Source organism: Chiloscyllium plagiosum, chromosome 2, assembly GCF_004010195.1.
Source record: "Chiloscyllium plagiosum isolate BGI_BamShark_2017 chromosome 2, ASM401019v2, whole genome shotgun sequence".
Taxonomy (NCBI): Eukaryota; Metazoa; Chordata; class Chondrichthyes; order Orectolobiformes; family Hemiscylliidae; genus Chiloscyllium; species Chiloscyllium plagiosum.
This window is the reverse complement of record NC_057711.1, coordinates 81,767,301-81,784,359: the sequence shown is the minus strand read 5'-3', so window position 1 is coordinate 81,784,359 and position 17,059 is coordinate 81,767,301. Positions and strand designations below refer to the sequence as shown.

The 17,059-nt window shown below is 40.5% G+C and overlaps 1 protein-coding gene across 2 annotated transcripts in view; it reads left to right on the top strand.

The window, feature by feature from the left end:
• LOC122561225 overlaps window positions 1-17,059 on the top strand; it is a 151,033-nt gene that overhangs the window by 93,636 nt on the left and 40,338 nt on the right. For both annotated transcript variants that reach the window (XM_043712843.1, XM_043712838.1), the window contains 2 exons: window positions 4,418-4,572; window positions 5,602-5,679. In XM_043712843.1, the coding sequence (XP_043568778.1) occupies window positions 4,418-4,572; window positions 5,602-5,679 (233 nt within the window). The remainder of the gene's footprint in view (window positions 1-4,417; window positions 4,573-5,601; window positions 5,680-17,059) is intronic.

The window sequence follows — 17,059 nt, the reverse complement described above, 5'->3', positions numbered from 1 at the left end:
AGAAGAAGCAGAAAGGCCCTACTTTGGCTATAAATGGTGTGACCTCCATCTCACCTTTTTGTGTAAAATGGACCCAATAAAATGAATGATTGGATATCTTATAAGAAATAAATCTTAAGATACAGCACTGCATCAAAATGAAATACTAATCTGAACAAGTTTAGACATTATTGCCTTCAGCAGGCTGATTGATACTAAGAATCACAGTCGGTATTATAGAACAGCAACATCTCACATGTATAGCCATGATGATATAATAAAATACCTGTAGAATGGAGGTTGTTTGTAGAAGAAAAATGCCCAAGTAAGATACATTGTTGCATTGAGGAACTCCAGCAAAACTAGAGTCAATGGAAATGGTGAGGGGCAAGTGGCAGGGAAGCTCTCCATTTGTCAGAGTCACCTTTGATGCAAGAGCAGGTGGTTTTGCCGGTTGAGTTCAATCATCTCACTTGCAGGACATCTCCGCAGGAGCTCCTCAGGATATTGTCTCAGACCCAAACATATTCAGATACTTCATCAAAAACCTTCCATCGATTATGAGGTCAGAATTGGGACTATTTGGTGATGATTGCACTATGTTCAGCAGCATGTGTAACTGTGGTCCAAGACCAAATGCAGCAAGACCTGGGCAATATGCATGCTGAGGCTGAAAAGTGACAAGTAAGATTCACATCTCACAAATGCCAGACAATGAGCATCTCCAACGTAAGACAATCTAGCCATCATTCCTTGACATTCATAAGAATATAAGAACTAGGAGTAGGCCATCTGGCTGTTCGAGCCTGCTCCGCCATTCAATAAGATCATGGCTGATCTTTTCGTGACCTCAGCTCCACTAACCTGCCCTCTCACCATCACCCTTAATTCCTTTACTGTTCAATTCACTGGAATTACCATCACTGAATCCCCTACTATTAATATTGACCAGAAACTAAACTAGGCTAGTCATATAAATACAATGGCTACAAGAGCAGGTCAGAGGCTGGGGCTCCTGCAGTATCCTCTCCTGACTCCCCTCAGCCTGTCCACCATCTCCAAGGCACAAGTCAAGAACATGGTTGAATATTCCCCACTTGCCTGATATCATCCAGGACAAAGCAGTTTATTTGATTAGCAACATATCCATAAACATCCACTCCCTCCACCACCAACATTCAGTAGCAGCATTGTGTACTATCTACAAGATGTATCACATAAATTGCCAAAGCTTCTTAGAAGGGCAAGGGCAGCAGATACATGGGAACACCACCATCTTCAAGTTTCCCTCTAATATGAAAATGCACCTTGAGGAACAAGTGGTTACCTCAACAAGGACAGCAGCTGGAAGACAAAGGATTATGAACTAACTCATACACCTTTGAGTCACAGCATATCATACTGTCTATATAAACAGGGATAAGAGAAAAGGAGGACAGTGGAAAAGAAAATCGATCCTAAGGGAAAGAAAATGTGAAAAGTCATGCCAGACTTCTACACTGAATGTAGAATATAGAGTTGCAAGACCATCCATGTTTGTTTAAATTATGGTAAATCATGAAAAACCATTGCTAACATACAAAGAAAGCCACAGGTGACCTTCCAACACACATCAGTTATCACTAAAGTTGTAATGCTTTGTGCAAATATGAAGGAAGGAGCAGAAACTTAATAGGATTTCATGTGTAACGGGAAAATAACCCTAGCAGGGGCCAGGGAGAAAACACTGAGGAAATGGAAGAAGACAGAGGGTAGTAGTTGATGGCAAAGTTTCTTCATGGAGTGCCGTCACTAGCGGTGTTCTGCAAGGATCTGTTTTGGGACCATTGCTGTTTGTCATTTTTATAAATGACCTGGAAGAGGGGTTAGAAGGTTGGGTGAGCAAGTTTGCGGATGATACGAAAGTCGGAGGAGTTGTTGACAGTGAGGAAGCATGTGGCAGGTTACAGCAGGATATAGAGAAGCTGCAGAGCTGGGCAGAAAGGTGGCAAATGGAATCCAATGTAGCTAAGTGTGAGGGGATTCACTTTGGGAAGAATAACAAAAAGATGGGGTACTGGGCTAATGGTCGGATACTTGGTAGGGTGGATGAGCAGAGGGATCTTGGTGTCCATGTACACAGATCTCTGAAAGTTGCCACCCAGGTAAATAGTGCGGTGAGGAAGGCATATGGCGTACTGGCTTTTATTGGTAGAGGAATTGAGTCCCGGAGTCCTGAGGTCATGAGGCAGTTGTATAAGACTCTGGTACGGCCGCATCTGGAATATTATGTGCAGTTTTGGTCGCCATACTATAGGAAAGATGTGGAGGCACGGTAGATATAGGACTGATGTTAGGGGTAGGTTCTTCACTCAGCGAGTCGTAAGTTCATGGAATGCCCTGCCAGCAGCAGTGGTGGACTCTCCCTCTTTATGGGCATTTAAGCGGGCATTGGATAGGTATATGGAGGATAGTGGGTTAGTATAGGTTAGGTGGGCTTGGATCGGCGCAACATCGAGGGCCAAAGGGCCTGTACTGCGCTGTATTGTTCTATTGTTCTATGTTCTATGAAATGTTCATGTCTACAAGCAAAAATAATGTTGGTGTCCTTTGAGTTCACCTGAGTGAGTTGAAGATGATGGCTGGCAGTAACTAGAATTCAGTGTTTCCGTGTTCTGAATGATGGTTGATGGAGAAAAGCTCTCGGATAAATGAGAGTTGGTTAGGAGTGATGGGAATCATGTCAAGTGTCATTGAAGGTAAGCTAGGTAACGGAGTGAGACACCAGGCAGGCTTGTGAATCTCGGCTCCAGTCAAAATGAGGCCTGTGCAAGACTTCCATCTTGTATAAATGTAAGCAGATCTAGAGAATATAAACTCTCAAGGGTCATACTGAAACAAACAGAGGAAATACTACTAGTGTTAATGTTCCAAGTCCATTATGACTTTTCTTCAGAAGTGAAAGGTATTGGAAAACAGAAGTGAAGGAAGGATGAGAAGAACAGGGAGAATGAAAGCTTAATACAGATGAAAAAAGAGTTATTTATTGTGTTGAAAGAACAATAGAAATGTGAAATGGAGAAAAAGGATCTTCTCTACAAAGAGCACAATAACAATAAATACAAGACAAGACCAAGGGTGAGGACAAGAACATAAGAAAAATGGAGAACAGATGTCATATGGTCAGGCTTTGAAGTTGTGAAATTTGATATTTGTGTTTTACAGGCTGTAAAGTGCCTAATTAGAAAATGACGCGATGGTCCATGAGTTTTTGCAGTGATTCATTAGAACTTTCCATTAGGTCTGGGAGAGAATTGTTAGCCTGAGAGCAAGACCGGTTTTCAAAATTGTAAGCTACTGCAAATTTGGAGTGATTCCTACAGATAAGCAGAGGTGTTCTGCAAAGCGATCAACCAGTCTGTGTTTGGTCCTGCCAATATAAATTACACCACATTGTGAGCAGTGAATCCAGTAGACTAGATTGAAAGAGTATAAGTAAAGTGCTGCTTGGCCTAGAAGGTGCATTTGGAACTTTGAACAATAAGAATATAAAAGGTGAATGGCAAATGTTGCATCTTCCGTGATTGCATGTAAAGGTGCTGTGAGGAAGTGTCAGGAGTGATGAAGGAGTGGACCACAGTATTAGGCTGATCTTGCTGAGTGGAGAAAGTGAGGTCTGCAGATGCTGGAGATCAGAGCTGAAAATGTGTTGCTGGAAAAGCGCAGCAGGTCAGGCAGCATCCAGGGAACAAGAGAATCGACGTTTCGGGCATAAGCCCTTCTTCAGGATTCCTGAAGAAGGGCTTATGCCCAAAACGTCGATTCTCCTGTTCCCTGGATGCTGCCTGACCTGCTGCGCTTTTCCAGCAACACATTTTCAGCTCTGATCTTGCTGAGTGGCAAGGAATGGATTTCTTTCCAGAAGGCATTCAAATGTGGTACTCAGACATTCAACCCTTTGAGTTAATGGTGGGGCTGGCAACCTCCTGCCACTCCTCCTGCTTGCTTGGCTGTGGCACTTGCTCTGCTTATGCAATTGGCTACACCAGCGGTTGCAGGTGGCAGCTCACTAGCAGAAGAGCAATTCCGTCAGGGCCCTCAATGTGAGACAAAGATATTGCCGTAATGTGAAGTAAAATTGCTCATGACAGTTAAGATTGGTTGATAGAAACAAAATATTTTGTAGAAGGTTGCCCTTCTATGTCATTCAGTCAAACAAAATAGTGTTCATTTAAACTCTGCTGATGGGTCAGATAAACAGTTTTACCTAACCAGTACAGTATGCAGAATATTATGATTCTTCTGGTTTTATAAATTGTTGTGCCCTCTACATTATTAGCAATGCACTAACTTCGCTCAGAAAGATACCTATGGCCAGCAAAACAAATTGGCATATTTTGAATACCAAGGTAAACTAATTCAGGTTCCTATTTGAAAAGCAACATTTCTCAAAATACAGGAGCTGAATGTTACAAGCTGCAGTGGACCAGTGGTGACAGGGGACACAATTCTACTCTGTGCAAGCGCAGTTTGTCTCAAGTTAACTTCAGTGGATGTCAGTTGGACAGCAGCTACCAGCAGAGGCATCATAGCACTTGCTCAAGCTTCCTCAAGGTACAGACCTTGCTCTGAATTCTATTAACTCTTCTAGTGTTCGGTGGAAGTAGAATTTATTTCTAACTAGTTTCGCAATCAGGTTTCGGATAGAAACATTCCAGAAAAGATTGCTAAAATCTGAGTGTTTGTTTGTAAAACCCCACCCAAAATAGAAATTTTCCTGTAGTTTTTGATAAACAACAGAATGCTATATGTTGGCTTGTCTCAGATTACTTTTCTCCTGCTGTTTCTGAGACTAGAGTACAAAAACAGGTTTAGGTGTTTACCCTTTGCACTCATGCTTGCAAGAGAACATACAAAATTGAAATTTTTGTCCATTATATTTAAAAATAATTATTTGACTTTTTTCCCAAATGGTTGAATAAGTTTATTGATTATTATGAAAAAGGCACTGAGTCCTAATGAAGTTTATGTCAAAATCTCAACTTCCCTAGTCTTGTGTATAATTGTACCCTAATTAGCACTTATGTTTGACAGGTAAATACTCTAGTTGGGCTTCAGCACATTTTGGAATCAAATCCAAAACACCCTTCACAGCTTACTTTAGACTGCTTACCTTCATATTACAAATTAACAAAACTAAAATAACCCAGGTTTTAAATATAACATTAAGAGATATTTTAACCATGTTTTAAATTAGCATTAAATATTGGAAGATTATTTCAGCATGGACTCCTTGTTCAAATAATTGCAAAGATAAAATCAATTATTTTGCGCTTTCTAGATTTCTCTTTAAAGTGTGTTTATTGTTTTCTTGAAATTCAAAGGAATGGTTCTGTGGCGTATGCTCTGCCTTCCTCTTTCAACACTTATAGAAAAATACCAGGCATCTGTAGTTCAGCTAAAAGAATAACAGGGTTGGGTAACTCCAGATTCTGGCCCTTGATGTCCACATCCCATGAAAGTATTAAAAATAGCCAATAATTGTTATTTCTTATACTGTTTATAGTTTCCAAATAGCAACAAATGTTCTGTTTTGTATGTGCACAAATGTCATTCAGGATATAAGTCATGTGCTTGTTGTAGTCTTCGCAGACTCCTTGTTAATGGATGCCAGCTCACTGATGAAAGCATTAAGGTATTGACTGAAAAGCACAAGACAAGGTAATGCTTCTTCTTTATTGTTCATATTGAAATGTGATAATGTCTTCTGGAGAAAATTGAGGTTCTAGAATAAATATAGAGGGAAAGATATATCTTCCAGACAAGAACAAATTGAGCTGAGACATTGGAAGAGACTTTTCACTTATTACACTTAGATCTATAGGATTACTTGTGATTAGCTGATGTATCAAGATGAGCTGAAAAGATTAAACACCCATACAAAGCTTCATAGTTTTTTTAAAAAAAAATGTTGATCACATGTTGAGTGATCTCAATTAGTGGCATCAAATGCTCCACAGTTAGTTCCCTTATGTATATTGGACATATATAAATCAATCATTTGAACACCTGGAGTACGAAATTTTTATAAAGAAGGAAACAAGGTTGGTTGCATTTTGGCATCCTTACAAATGAATGTTCATTATATTTTACTCAGACATGCTAATTTATAACATTATTAGAATCTGTTGAAAGCTCTACTGTTAAATCTGTTCCCTCAACTATCTCCTAGTCTCTCTTGTGAAATAGGCATTTTGAGCCATACCAATTTGATTGTGTTGGTTGAGAAACATTGCCTATGCTGTGAATGCCTAAGCTCCAAACCAGATTGCCTATGCACATCTCATTTCTCATGTTCTCATTACTTAATGACATGAACCTATTTTTGCATATTTTTACAAGATTGCTGCTGAGGTTAATTTTGTAGTACATGAAGTTATACGAATCCCACTGTGGACATTGTATGGTGAAAGTAGGCTTGTTGTAGACTATAGTAGAAAAAAATGAGCAAATTTTTAAATAGCAACTGAAGGCGTGTTAAAGTGTTATTCATAATTCATCTCAAAAGTGAATTTCAGCACAGAATGTAAAAGTAAAGGTAAAGTATCTATATTCCCAGAGGACCATAGGGCTACTCCCTCAGCAGAGAGAGAGAGAGACAACTGGCGATAGTTTATCCTGAGGGTTATCATGCCAGGCGAAGGGAGACATTGAAAAGGAAGGATCTTCATACTAATCTCAGCTGGTGTGGGAATTGAACCAGTGTTATTGATTCACTTAGTATCACAAACCAGCCATCCCACCCACTGACATAACTGAACATTGAGGTATGCAAGGCAGGTTCAAAAATTATGAAAGTATAATTTGCATATCAAAATGCATGTGGTAGGAGGCTACTGTCATTATATTGAAAATGCATTTCTCATGGAAACTGATGAAAATGTTAACGAACACTAGATCTTGAGGAGATCCCATGCCTACACCATCCATTTATGCAAATATAGTGCCAATGAACTTACTAACAGCAGCCTTTTCTCCTGTGATATAACATGTCGTGATTGTTTGATATTTGGCTTTCTTGTTTTTGTCCTGATAAGTGCAAGATGGAAAAAGATTGGAAATTTATCTCATTTATCAACATATTGAAGTTCTGCATTAGCATATTGTGTCTCTGAATAGACAGAATAAGAATGTTATCATTTGTATACAATCCCAACATGTAGACATCTCAGCCATTGCAATTTGTCATTGCTAGGCACACATGTTTGGATACCTGTGATTTATTTTGGAGGCAGTCTGAACTAAATTAGTTTTTTGTTACAAATAAAATGTTTATCTAGGTCAGCAAGAAACCAAAGTCTCTTCAAAGCCGACTGCAGTTTTAAGTAACTTTATATCCTGAATATGATCTTCTCATTTGATACGTTAGCATTTGATGCAGACGCAACAATTGGTGAAGCAACAATATGGTTCTTAATTTGAGGATAAAAACTCTCAAAGATAATGTTCACTGGGAGGATATAGGGCATATGTATGACTTCTGTCTAGCTACTGTAGAGCTTAGCTCCAGAATTGTCAGCCAATATAGTGCATCATCTCAATGTGTAATGATTGACAGCAGTTCAAGATATGTTTACCCAAAGGTGTATGCATATTATATCCCAGCCTGCCCCTTTTGTTCTAAACAAAATGTTTACCCATAAAGAATCAGTCTATACATGAAAGCAAAAAGAAATAACATTGTGTTTGAATGTACTTTACTGCAAATAAATAAATTGTGGTAAACATATTGGTGTTTTTCTTTATTTGTCCAACATTAGTTATGTGATATTTGTTGTAGGCTGATGTATTCAGAGTGCTGTTAAGACTTACTTTGTGTTATATCATGCTCTAGACACAATAGGGTTACTCAGTGTTTCTGATGTCCTGTTTTGGCATGTTTTGTTACATTGCTATGCCATTTGCTGTTTGAACTTAATACAGTCATGGTTGTGGCAAATGCTGATTATTTCTGTTGAATTCTGTGTGCTATCATTTGGATGTTGTACTCAAACTTTCCATTCAAAGTTAACTTTGCGTAATTCATTATGCAGCTCATGGACATCATTCACCTTTCAATGTTTTTCAAGTAAAACATCACATAGTTCTTGTCAAATCAATGAATGATGACTGTTGATGTTCTTCTGCATTTGTCGGACAAATTTGTGGGCGGCACGGTGGCACAGTGGTTAGCACTGCTGCCTCACAGCGCCAGAGACCCGGGTTCAATTTCTTGTCAAATCAATGAATGATGACTGTTGATGTTCTTCTGCATTTGTCGGACAAATAGCCATTTTGTATTGGTTCTACATATGAAGTTTGCACATTCAGAATAGTTGTACATCTTCAGGTCAAGTTGTATTATAGTCTGTTGGTTGATGACATACATGAATGTTTCAATGATGAGAGTACAAATGGAAATAGTGGATGTGTTGGTGGTTAGCTTCCAATACTCTGTAGATTCTAGAACAGTCCCAGAAGATTGATGTTAGAAAAAAAGAGAAAGAGAAAACTGGTAACCGGTTAGCTTAATATCAGTAATAGGGAAAATTCTTTCATCTATTACAAGGGATGTGATAACAGGACACTTAGAAAATGCTAAACAAACTACACAAAGTCAACACAAATCTTTAAAAGAGAAATCACATTTGACCAACCTGCTAGAGAGCTTTTTTGAAGATGTGATGAGGAAGAACCCATGAATGTATTGTATTTATATTTTCAGAAAGCTTTATGATAAAATTTTACGTAAGAGGTTGAGAAAAATCAAGGCACTTGGGACCGGTAGTAATATACTGGTCTGGATTGAGACTTAGTTAGCAGATAGGAAATAGACAGTTGGGGGAAAAAAAGGGTCATTTTGAGAGTGGAAGGCAGTGACAAGTTACTGCTTATGTTTAAGAAATAAACAGACGAATGTCTAGAGAGGATAAGGAGAGAGAGAGAGTATATGGCATTGAGGTAGAGGAACAGTCATGATCATGCTAAATGATGGAGAGCACACAATAGGCTGAATGACCTACTCCTGCTCCTATTTTATCTTTCTTTGATCTTCTCCCAGATGAAGTGCAAGTGAAATGGTGTTCCTTGCTGTCTGTGGATCTTGTCATTGCCTTGACCATACCCTGGATGGGTATCCAAGGACTTGTCTTTGTATGCCAGTAGGCCTGCACCCACTTAGACCCCCAGTGTCCATAACAAAAAATATTGGTGACCAAACTTGATTTTTTACGGTGAAATTTAATTGTGATGGATCCTAGGGATGAAATTTTCATCTCGCTCTTCATGGTGAGTTTGACATTGGTTAGTCAAATCATCATTTGTCACAATGTATGTACTTACAGAAGTGGAAGGATGATCATAGCTGCATTGAGAGCCAATTTTATATATAGAGTATGTTGACCCTTCATCTGTGGGCATATTGTCTAGATGGTGGCAAAAGCTGTGATTAGTACTATTGCACCAATGCAGATTTTTGATAGCCATTGTGCTGAATGTCAGCTCACTTTACCTGTCAATTGTCTAGTATCCTCAAAATCTGACCATCATACTTGACTAGATTTTGTCTTCATGCCATTGGCTCACTCTCTCATTTGGTTATTATGCTGTTCTTGTCTAGCCTCTGGATTCTCATAATATTGCACCACTTATTTGACCTTTTGTTTCTAGACTGAAGTTTTCAGTGTTTTACATGGCTTGCAAACCATGTTTAAAAGCTGGACATACCTTTTAGACCCCAGCGCCTGCATTATTTGCTCGGCTTGCCTGCATTAGAGTCATAGAGATGTACAGCATGGAAACATACCCTTTGGTCCAACTCGTCAATGCCAAGCAGGTATCCTAAATTGACATAGTCCCATTTGCCAGCACTTGGCATATATCCCTCTAAACCCTTCCTATTCATATACCCATCCAGTTGCCTTTTAAATGGTGTAATTGTACCAGCCTCCACCATTTCCTCTGGCAGCTTGTTCCATACACGCACCACCCTCTACGTGAAAAAGTTGCCCCTTAGGTCCCTTTTAAATCTTTCCCCTCTCACCCTAAACCTACGCCCTCTAGTTCTGAATTCCCACACCCCAGGTAAAGTATCTTGGCTATTTACCCTGTCCATGCCCCTCATGATTTCATAAACCTCTAGAAGGTCACCTGTCAGGCTCTGACGTTCCAGGGAAAACAGCTCCAGCCTATTCAGTCTCTCCTGATAACTCAAACCCTGCAACCCTGGCAACATCCTTGTAAATTGTTTCTGAACTGTTTTAAATTTCACAACATCCTTCCTATAGGAGGAAGACCAGAATTGCACACAATATTCTAAAAGATGCCTAACAAATGTCCTGTACAACCACAACATGATCTGCCAACTCATTTTCACAATGCTCTGACCAGTAAAGGAAAGCGTAGTAAATGTCTTCTTCACTATCCTATCTATTTGAGACTCCACTTTCAAGGAACTGTGACCTTGCACTCCAAGGTCTCTTTGTTCAGCAACACTCCCCAGGACTTTACCTTTAAGTGTATAAGTCCTGCCCTGATTTGCCTTTCCAAAATGCAGCACCTCACATTTATCTAACTTAAACTCCATCTGCCACTCCTCGGCCCATTGGACAATCTGATCAAGATCCCGTTGTACTCTGAGGTAACCGTCTTCACTGTCCACAACTCCGCCAATTTTGACATCATCTGCAAACTTACGAACTATATCTCCTATGTACACATCCAAATTATTTATATAAATGACAGAAAGCAGTGGACCCAGCAGTGATCCTTGTGGCACCCCACTGGTCTCAGGCCTCCAGTCTGAAAAGCAACCCTCCACCGTTAGTTATCATGTAAATGGCAGATGAATCACTCATAGCTTGCAGGCTTCGTCTTCCTATCAGTATTGATCTACTGCTCATTATACATTTTCCAAAGCAGATAAAGGGAGTCAGTTTGTCTGCTATCACGATTTATTTGCATTTCATAGACCAATACTTAATATACTTAATGATAGGTCCTGGGGAGTGTTGCTCAACAAAGACAACTTTGGGTACAGGTACATAATTCCTTGAAAGTGAGGTCACTGGTAGATAGGATAGTGAAGAGGTGTTTGGTATGTTTGCCTTTATTTGTCAGTGCACTGAGTACTGGAGTTGGGAGGTCATGTTGTGGCTATACAAGACATTGGTTAGGCAACTTTTGGAATACTGTGTGCAATTCTGGTCTCCCTCCTACAGGAAAGATGTTAAATTTGACAGCGTTTTGAGAAGAATTACAAGGATGTTGCTGAGGTTGGAGGGTTTGAGCTGGAGGAGAGGTTGAATAGGCCTGAGCTATTTTCCCTGCAGCATCGGAGGCTGAGGGGTGACCTTATAGAGGGTAATTAAATCATGAGGTGAATAGTCAAAATCTTTTTCCCAAGGTGGTGGAGTCCAAAACTAGAGGCGCAGCATTAAGGTGATGGGGAAGGATTTAAAAGGGACCTAAGGGGCAACTCTTTCATGCAGAGGGTGGTGTGTGTATGTAATATAATCCCCACCCCACCCCCTTGCTGTGTCCACTTCCTAATCAATTCCTCTTCCTGCTTCAATGAGTATCAACTGCTGTTTACAGTCTCTGGACCATGTCTTGTTCATTCTTAAAGAGGTCATCATTTGTAAAATTGTCAATTATTGCTTCATATTTGCACCTACTTTGCAGTGGTTTAAAACAATATAAACTTTCCATTTGTCGAAGGTGTTTTTTTGGAATGCTTCTATTGCAGCAGATATTGTCACAAGCTCAATTATTCTGTTGTCTAGTTTTATTGCTGTAAAATTATAAGCATGCCCACTGACTCTGCATCTGCTTAAGAATGAATTAATGATCTATTTCAGTTGTTGCATAAAAGGCCTGAAGTTGAACTTTACATGTAATTCAAGTGTTGACCATGCTTTTTTCCTGTATTTTAAGGTGGCCACTTGACAGACCTGAAATATACAGTCTGTAGGGGACTTTATTGGCTCGCAATTTTAACTTTAATGTCAGAAACAGAAAAAGAAGTTGCTGGAAAAGTTAGCAGGTCTGGCAACATCTGTGGAGAGAAATCAGAGTGAATGTTTCGAGTTGAATCTCCCTTCCTCAGGGTCTTTTCCAGCTATTTCAGTTTTTGTTTATGATTTATAGCATCTGCAGTTTTTTCACTTCTATCTTTAAAGTATTGTTGACTGGTTCACAGATGGTGAGATGCGCAAACATAACTCATTATGTTTTTGAAATGAAGCAATCTCAGTTGGGAGTTCTGAAGAAGGAATTTTGAACCCAAAATGTTAACACTGCTTTCTCTGCACAGATGCTGCCAGACCTGATAAGTTTCTCCAGCAATTTCCATCTTTGTTTCAATTAGGAGATCTGATAGTTTCCAATTGAGTGTCGAGAATTTTGTGCTCATCCTTTAACTTTTTCTCAGGAATTTTCATGCTCTGTGGAGCTTTTGATAGCTATGCAGGTTTCTTAGAAAACTAAGGTTAAGTTAGATGAGTTGCTTTAGTGGCCTTTGCCCTAGCTGGTCATAGATTATTGCTTGACTACAATACTGGCACTGTTGAGTTCTTCCTGACTTTTCCCAATGTAACTCTAAACTTTACTCATAAAGCAATGAGTTTAGAGGAAAAAATGGCTGCAGGATTTCCAAAATGAAAGCAAATGTGAAATGTAATATAATAAGACAGGACCTTGCAAAGTTTACTTGGAGCAGCTACCTGCAGGAAAATGCATATCAGATAATGGGGAAAAAGATCAAAAGGGTAGTAGTGAGAATGCTAGGCCAACGTGTTCCTGTAAAGGTGAAGGGTAAGACCAACAAATGGAGAGATCTCTGGATGTCAAAGGGTGTACAGGACTAGATAAGCAATCTAAAGGATCTTATGACAGATTCCAAGGGCTCAAAACAGAGGATGTGCAAGAGGGGTATAGTAAATGTAGGGATTGCTTAAAAAAAATTAAATGTGCGAAGAGGAGACCTGAGAAAACACTAACAGCAGCATTAAGGAAAATCCAAAGGCATTATTTAATTATATTAGTGACATAATTATAGCCTGGGAAAGTGTAGCCAGGAGGGGGCACGAAAAAGGCTTGGCAAGACGGATTAGGGAGAACCCAAAGGCATTTTACTCATATGTGAGGGTCCATTTGAGACCAAAGTGGCAATGTGTGGGTGAAGTCATAAGAGATGACTGAGGTTTTAAACAAGGTATTTTGCATATGTATTCACTGCACAGAAAGATGATGGAGGAATATAAATCAGGGAGAGGGACTGGGATATACTTGAACAAATGTAGACATTATGTCGACAGACCGACGAGGGGAGAGGCCATTTTGGATTTGGTGCTCGGCAACGAGCCAGGACAGGTGTCAGATCTCACGGTGGGAGAGCACTTTGGTGAAAGTGATCACAACTGCCTCACATTTAGCATAGCCTTGGAGAGTGAAAGGAGCAGTTACCGAGGGAAGATATTTAATTGGGGAAAAGGAAATTATGATGCTATCAGACAGGATTTGGGAAGTACAGACTGGGAGCAATTGTTCCACAGAAAGAGCACAGCAGACGTGTGGAGACTATTTAAGGAGCAGTTGTTGCGAGTGATGCACAAATTTGTTCCTCTGAGACAAGTAAGAAGGGTTAAGATTAAGGAATCTTGGATGGCGAGAACAGAGGAACTTCTTGTCAAAAGGAAGAAGGCAGCTTACGTAAGGTGGAGGAAGCAAGGATCTAGCACAGCTTTAGAGGATTACAGGCTTGCTAGAAAGGAGCTCAGAAATGGACTGAGGAGAGCCAGGAGGGGGCACGAAAAAGGCTTGGCAAGACGGATTAGGGAGAACCCAAAGGCATTTTACTCATATGTGAGGAATAAGGGAATGCTCAGGGAGAAGGTAGGGCCGATCAGGGATAGCGGAGGGAACTTGTGCGTGGAGTCTGAGCAGATAGGGGAAGTCCTAAATGAGTTTTTTGCTTCAGTTTTCACCAAGGAAAGGGAACTTCTAAATGAAAACTTAGAGGAACTGGGATACAGTCTTGACCAGATCAAGATTGATGAAGTTGATGTGCTAGAAATTTTGGAAAACATTAAGATTGATAAGTCCCCAGGGCCAGACCAGATTTATCCTAGGCTGCTCCAGGAAGTGAGAAAGGATGTTGCTAAGCCGTTGGCGAGGATATTTGCCTCCTCGCTCTCCACAGGAGTCGTACCGGAGGATTGGAAGGAGGCGAATGACGTTCCACTTTTCAAGAAGGGTAATAGGGAAATCCCAGGCAATTACAGAGCAGTCAGTCTTACGTCTGTGGTCAGCAAAGTTGTGCAAAGAATTCTGAGGGATAGGATGTATGACTATTTGGCAAAGCATAGTGTGATTAAAGGCAGTCAGCATGGCTTTGTGAGGGGCAGGTCATGCCTCACAAATTTTATTGAGTTCTCTGAGGAGGTATCAAGACAGGTTGACGACAGTAGAGCAGTGGATGTGGTATATGTAGATTTCAGCAAAGCATTTTTTATGGTTCCCCATGGTAGGCTCATTCATAAAGTCAGGAAGTATGGGATACAGGGATATTTGGCTATCTGCATTCAGAATTGGCTGGCTGACAGAAGGCAGAGAGTGGTTGTAGATGGAAAATATTCTGCCTGGAGGACACTGTTGAGTGGGGTCCCGCAGGGCTCTGTTCTTGGGCCTCTGCTCTTTGTAGTTTTTATAAATGACTTGGATGAGGAGGTTGAGGGGTGGATTAGTAAATTTGCCGATGACACAAAGGTTGGAGGTGTCATTGATAGTATAGAGGGCTACTGCAGGCTGCAGCACGACATAGACAGGATGCAGAGCTGGGCTGAGAAATGGCAGATGGAGACCAACCTGGATAAGTGCGAAGTGATGCATTTTGGAAAGTCGAACTTGAATGCTGAATATAGGATTAAAGACAAGATTCGTGGCAGAGTGGAGGAACAGAGGGATCTGAGTGTGCAAGTACATAGATCCCTCAAAGTTGCCACCCAAGTGCATAGAGTAGTGCTGGAAAAGCACAGCAGGTCAGGCAGCATCCGAGGAGCAGGAAAATCGACGTTTCGGGCAACAGCCCATGATCAGGAATTTGCCCGAAACGTCGATTTTCCTGCTCCTCGGATGCTGCCTGACCTGTTGTGCTTTTCCAGCACCACTCTAATCTAGACTCTGGTTTCCAGTCCTTGTTTTTACCCAAGTGGATAGGTTTGTTAAGAAAGCATATGATGTTTTGGCTTTCATTAACAGGGGTATTGAGTTTAAGAACCGCGAGGTTTTGCTGCAGCTCTACAAGTTCCTGGTGAGACCACACTTGGAATATTGTGTCCAGTTCTGGTCGCCCTACTATAGGAAAGATACAAAGGCTTTGGAGAAGGTGCAAAGAAGCTTTACCAGGATGCTGCCTGGACTGGAGGGCTTGCCGTATGAAGAAAGGTTGAATAAGCTCAGACTTTTCTCTCTGGAGAGAAGGAGGAAGAGAGGGGTGCATAGGTTAAGTTACTATATTTTACATTAGGATTAAGTCTCGGCACAACATTGTGGGCCTAAGGGCCTATTCTGTGCTGTACTTTTCTATGTTCTATGTTCTAAATCGGTATTGTGAGGGAGGAGGTGTTAGGCGTTATAACAGGCTTGAAAATGGATAAGTCTCTGGACCCAAATAAGATTATTCCCAGGCTGTTGTGGGAGGCAAGGAAGATGATTTCAGAGGTTCTGACATTAATTTTCAAATCCTCTTTGGCTACAGGAAAGGAAACAGAGGATGGGAGGACCATTGTTAAAGAAGGATGGTAAAGGTAAACCAGGAAACTGCAGGCCAGTGAGTCTAACATCTGTGGCAGGGAAAATACTGAAATAATTCTAAGGGGTAGAATTAATCTCCAGTTGGACAGACAAGGATTCATTAAGGATAGTCAATGTGGTTTTATCAGGGGAAGATAATGTCTCAAGTTGGATTTTATTTTTGAGGGAGGTGATTAAATGTTGTGGGAGTCTGGTTAAGAAGCAAAGAGTCCATGGGATCCAGGGCAGATTTGCAAATGGATTCAAAATTGACTTAGTGGCAGGGAGCAAAGGCTGATGGTTAGAGGGTCTTTTTGTGACTGGAAGCCTCTGTTCACTGCCTTTTCACAGATCTGGTGCTAAGACCTTTCTGTTTGTTGTGTACAATAATGATCTATGAGTGAGATTGGGAGGTATCATCATACATGAAACAATAGTTGGTAGTGTAGTAAATAGTGAGGAGGAAAAGTTTAGATTAAAGGACAATATAGACCGGCTGGTCAGATGGTGTGAACAATGGCAAATGGAATTTAATCCTGAAAGGTGTGAGATGTTGGATTTTGGGACAACTTAAAGAGCAAGGAAGTTCACGTTGCTTGGCAGAATTCAAGGAAGTACTGAGGATCAGAGGAACCTTGATATGCACAGAGTTCCTTAAACAACAAGATAGATAGTAAGATGGTTCAAAACATTTCTGGGATAATTGTCTTTACTAGTCAAGACATTGAAAAGAAAGGAGGTTGTGTTGGACTTGTGTATAATGTTAGTCATGCCACAGCGAGAATGTCATGTGCAGTTCTGCTCGCCACACTATAGCAAGAACATGATTGCACTGAAGAGTGTGCAGAGGAGATTCATGAGCATACTGCCTGGGTTGGAGCAATTCAGTTGTGAAAAGGAATGAGAGAGGCTGGGTCATTTTATTTAGGGCAGAGAAGATTAAAGGGGGACCTGATTGAGTTGTATAAAGTTATGTGGGGCAAAAAAAGGTGGATAAAGAGAAATCTTTCCCCTTGGTAGAAGAGTCAATACTCAGTGGACATGATTTCAAGTTAAGGAGTAGGAGGTCTAAAGAAGGTTTGAGGGAAGATATTTTTCACCTAAAGAGGAAACCCATCTTTCATCATCTGGTTACCTTTTACTTCTGCTTGAACTTTGCAGAAGGGAAGCTCTTACTATGAAGTTCCTCCCAATTTAAATCTTAATGGGACCCAATACTTGCTGATTCTAAAATATGAACTTTCGGACAGAAGTGTGCTCTGTTAAGATT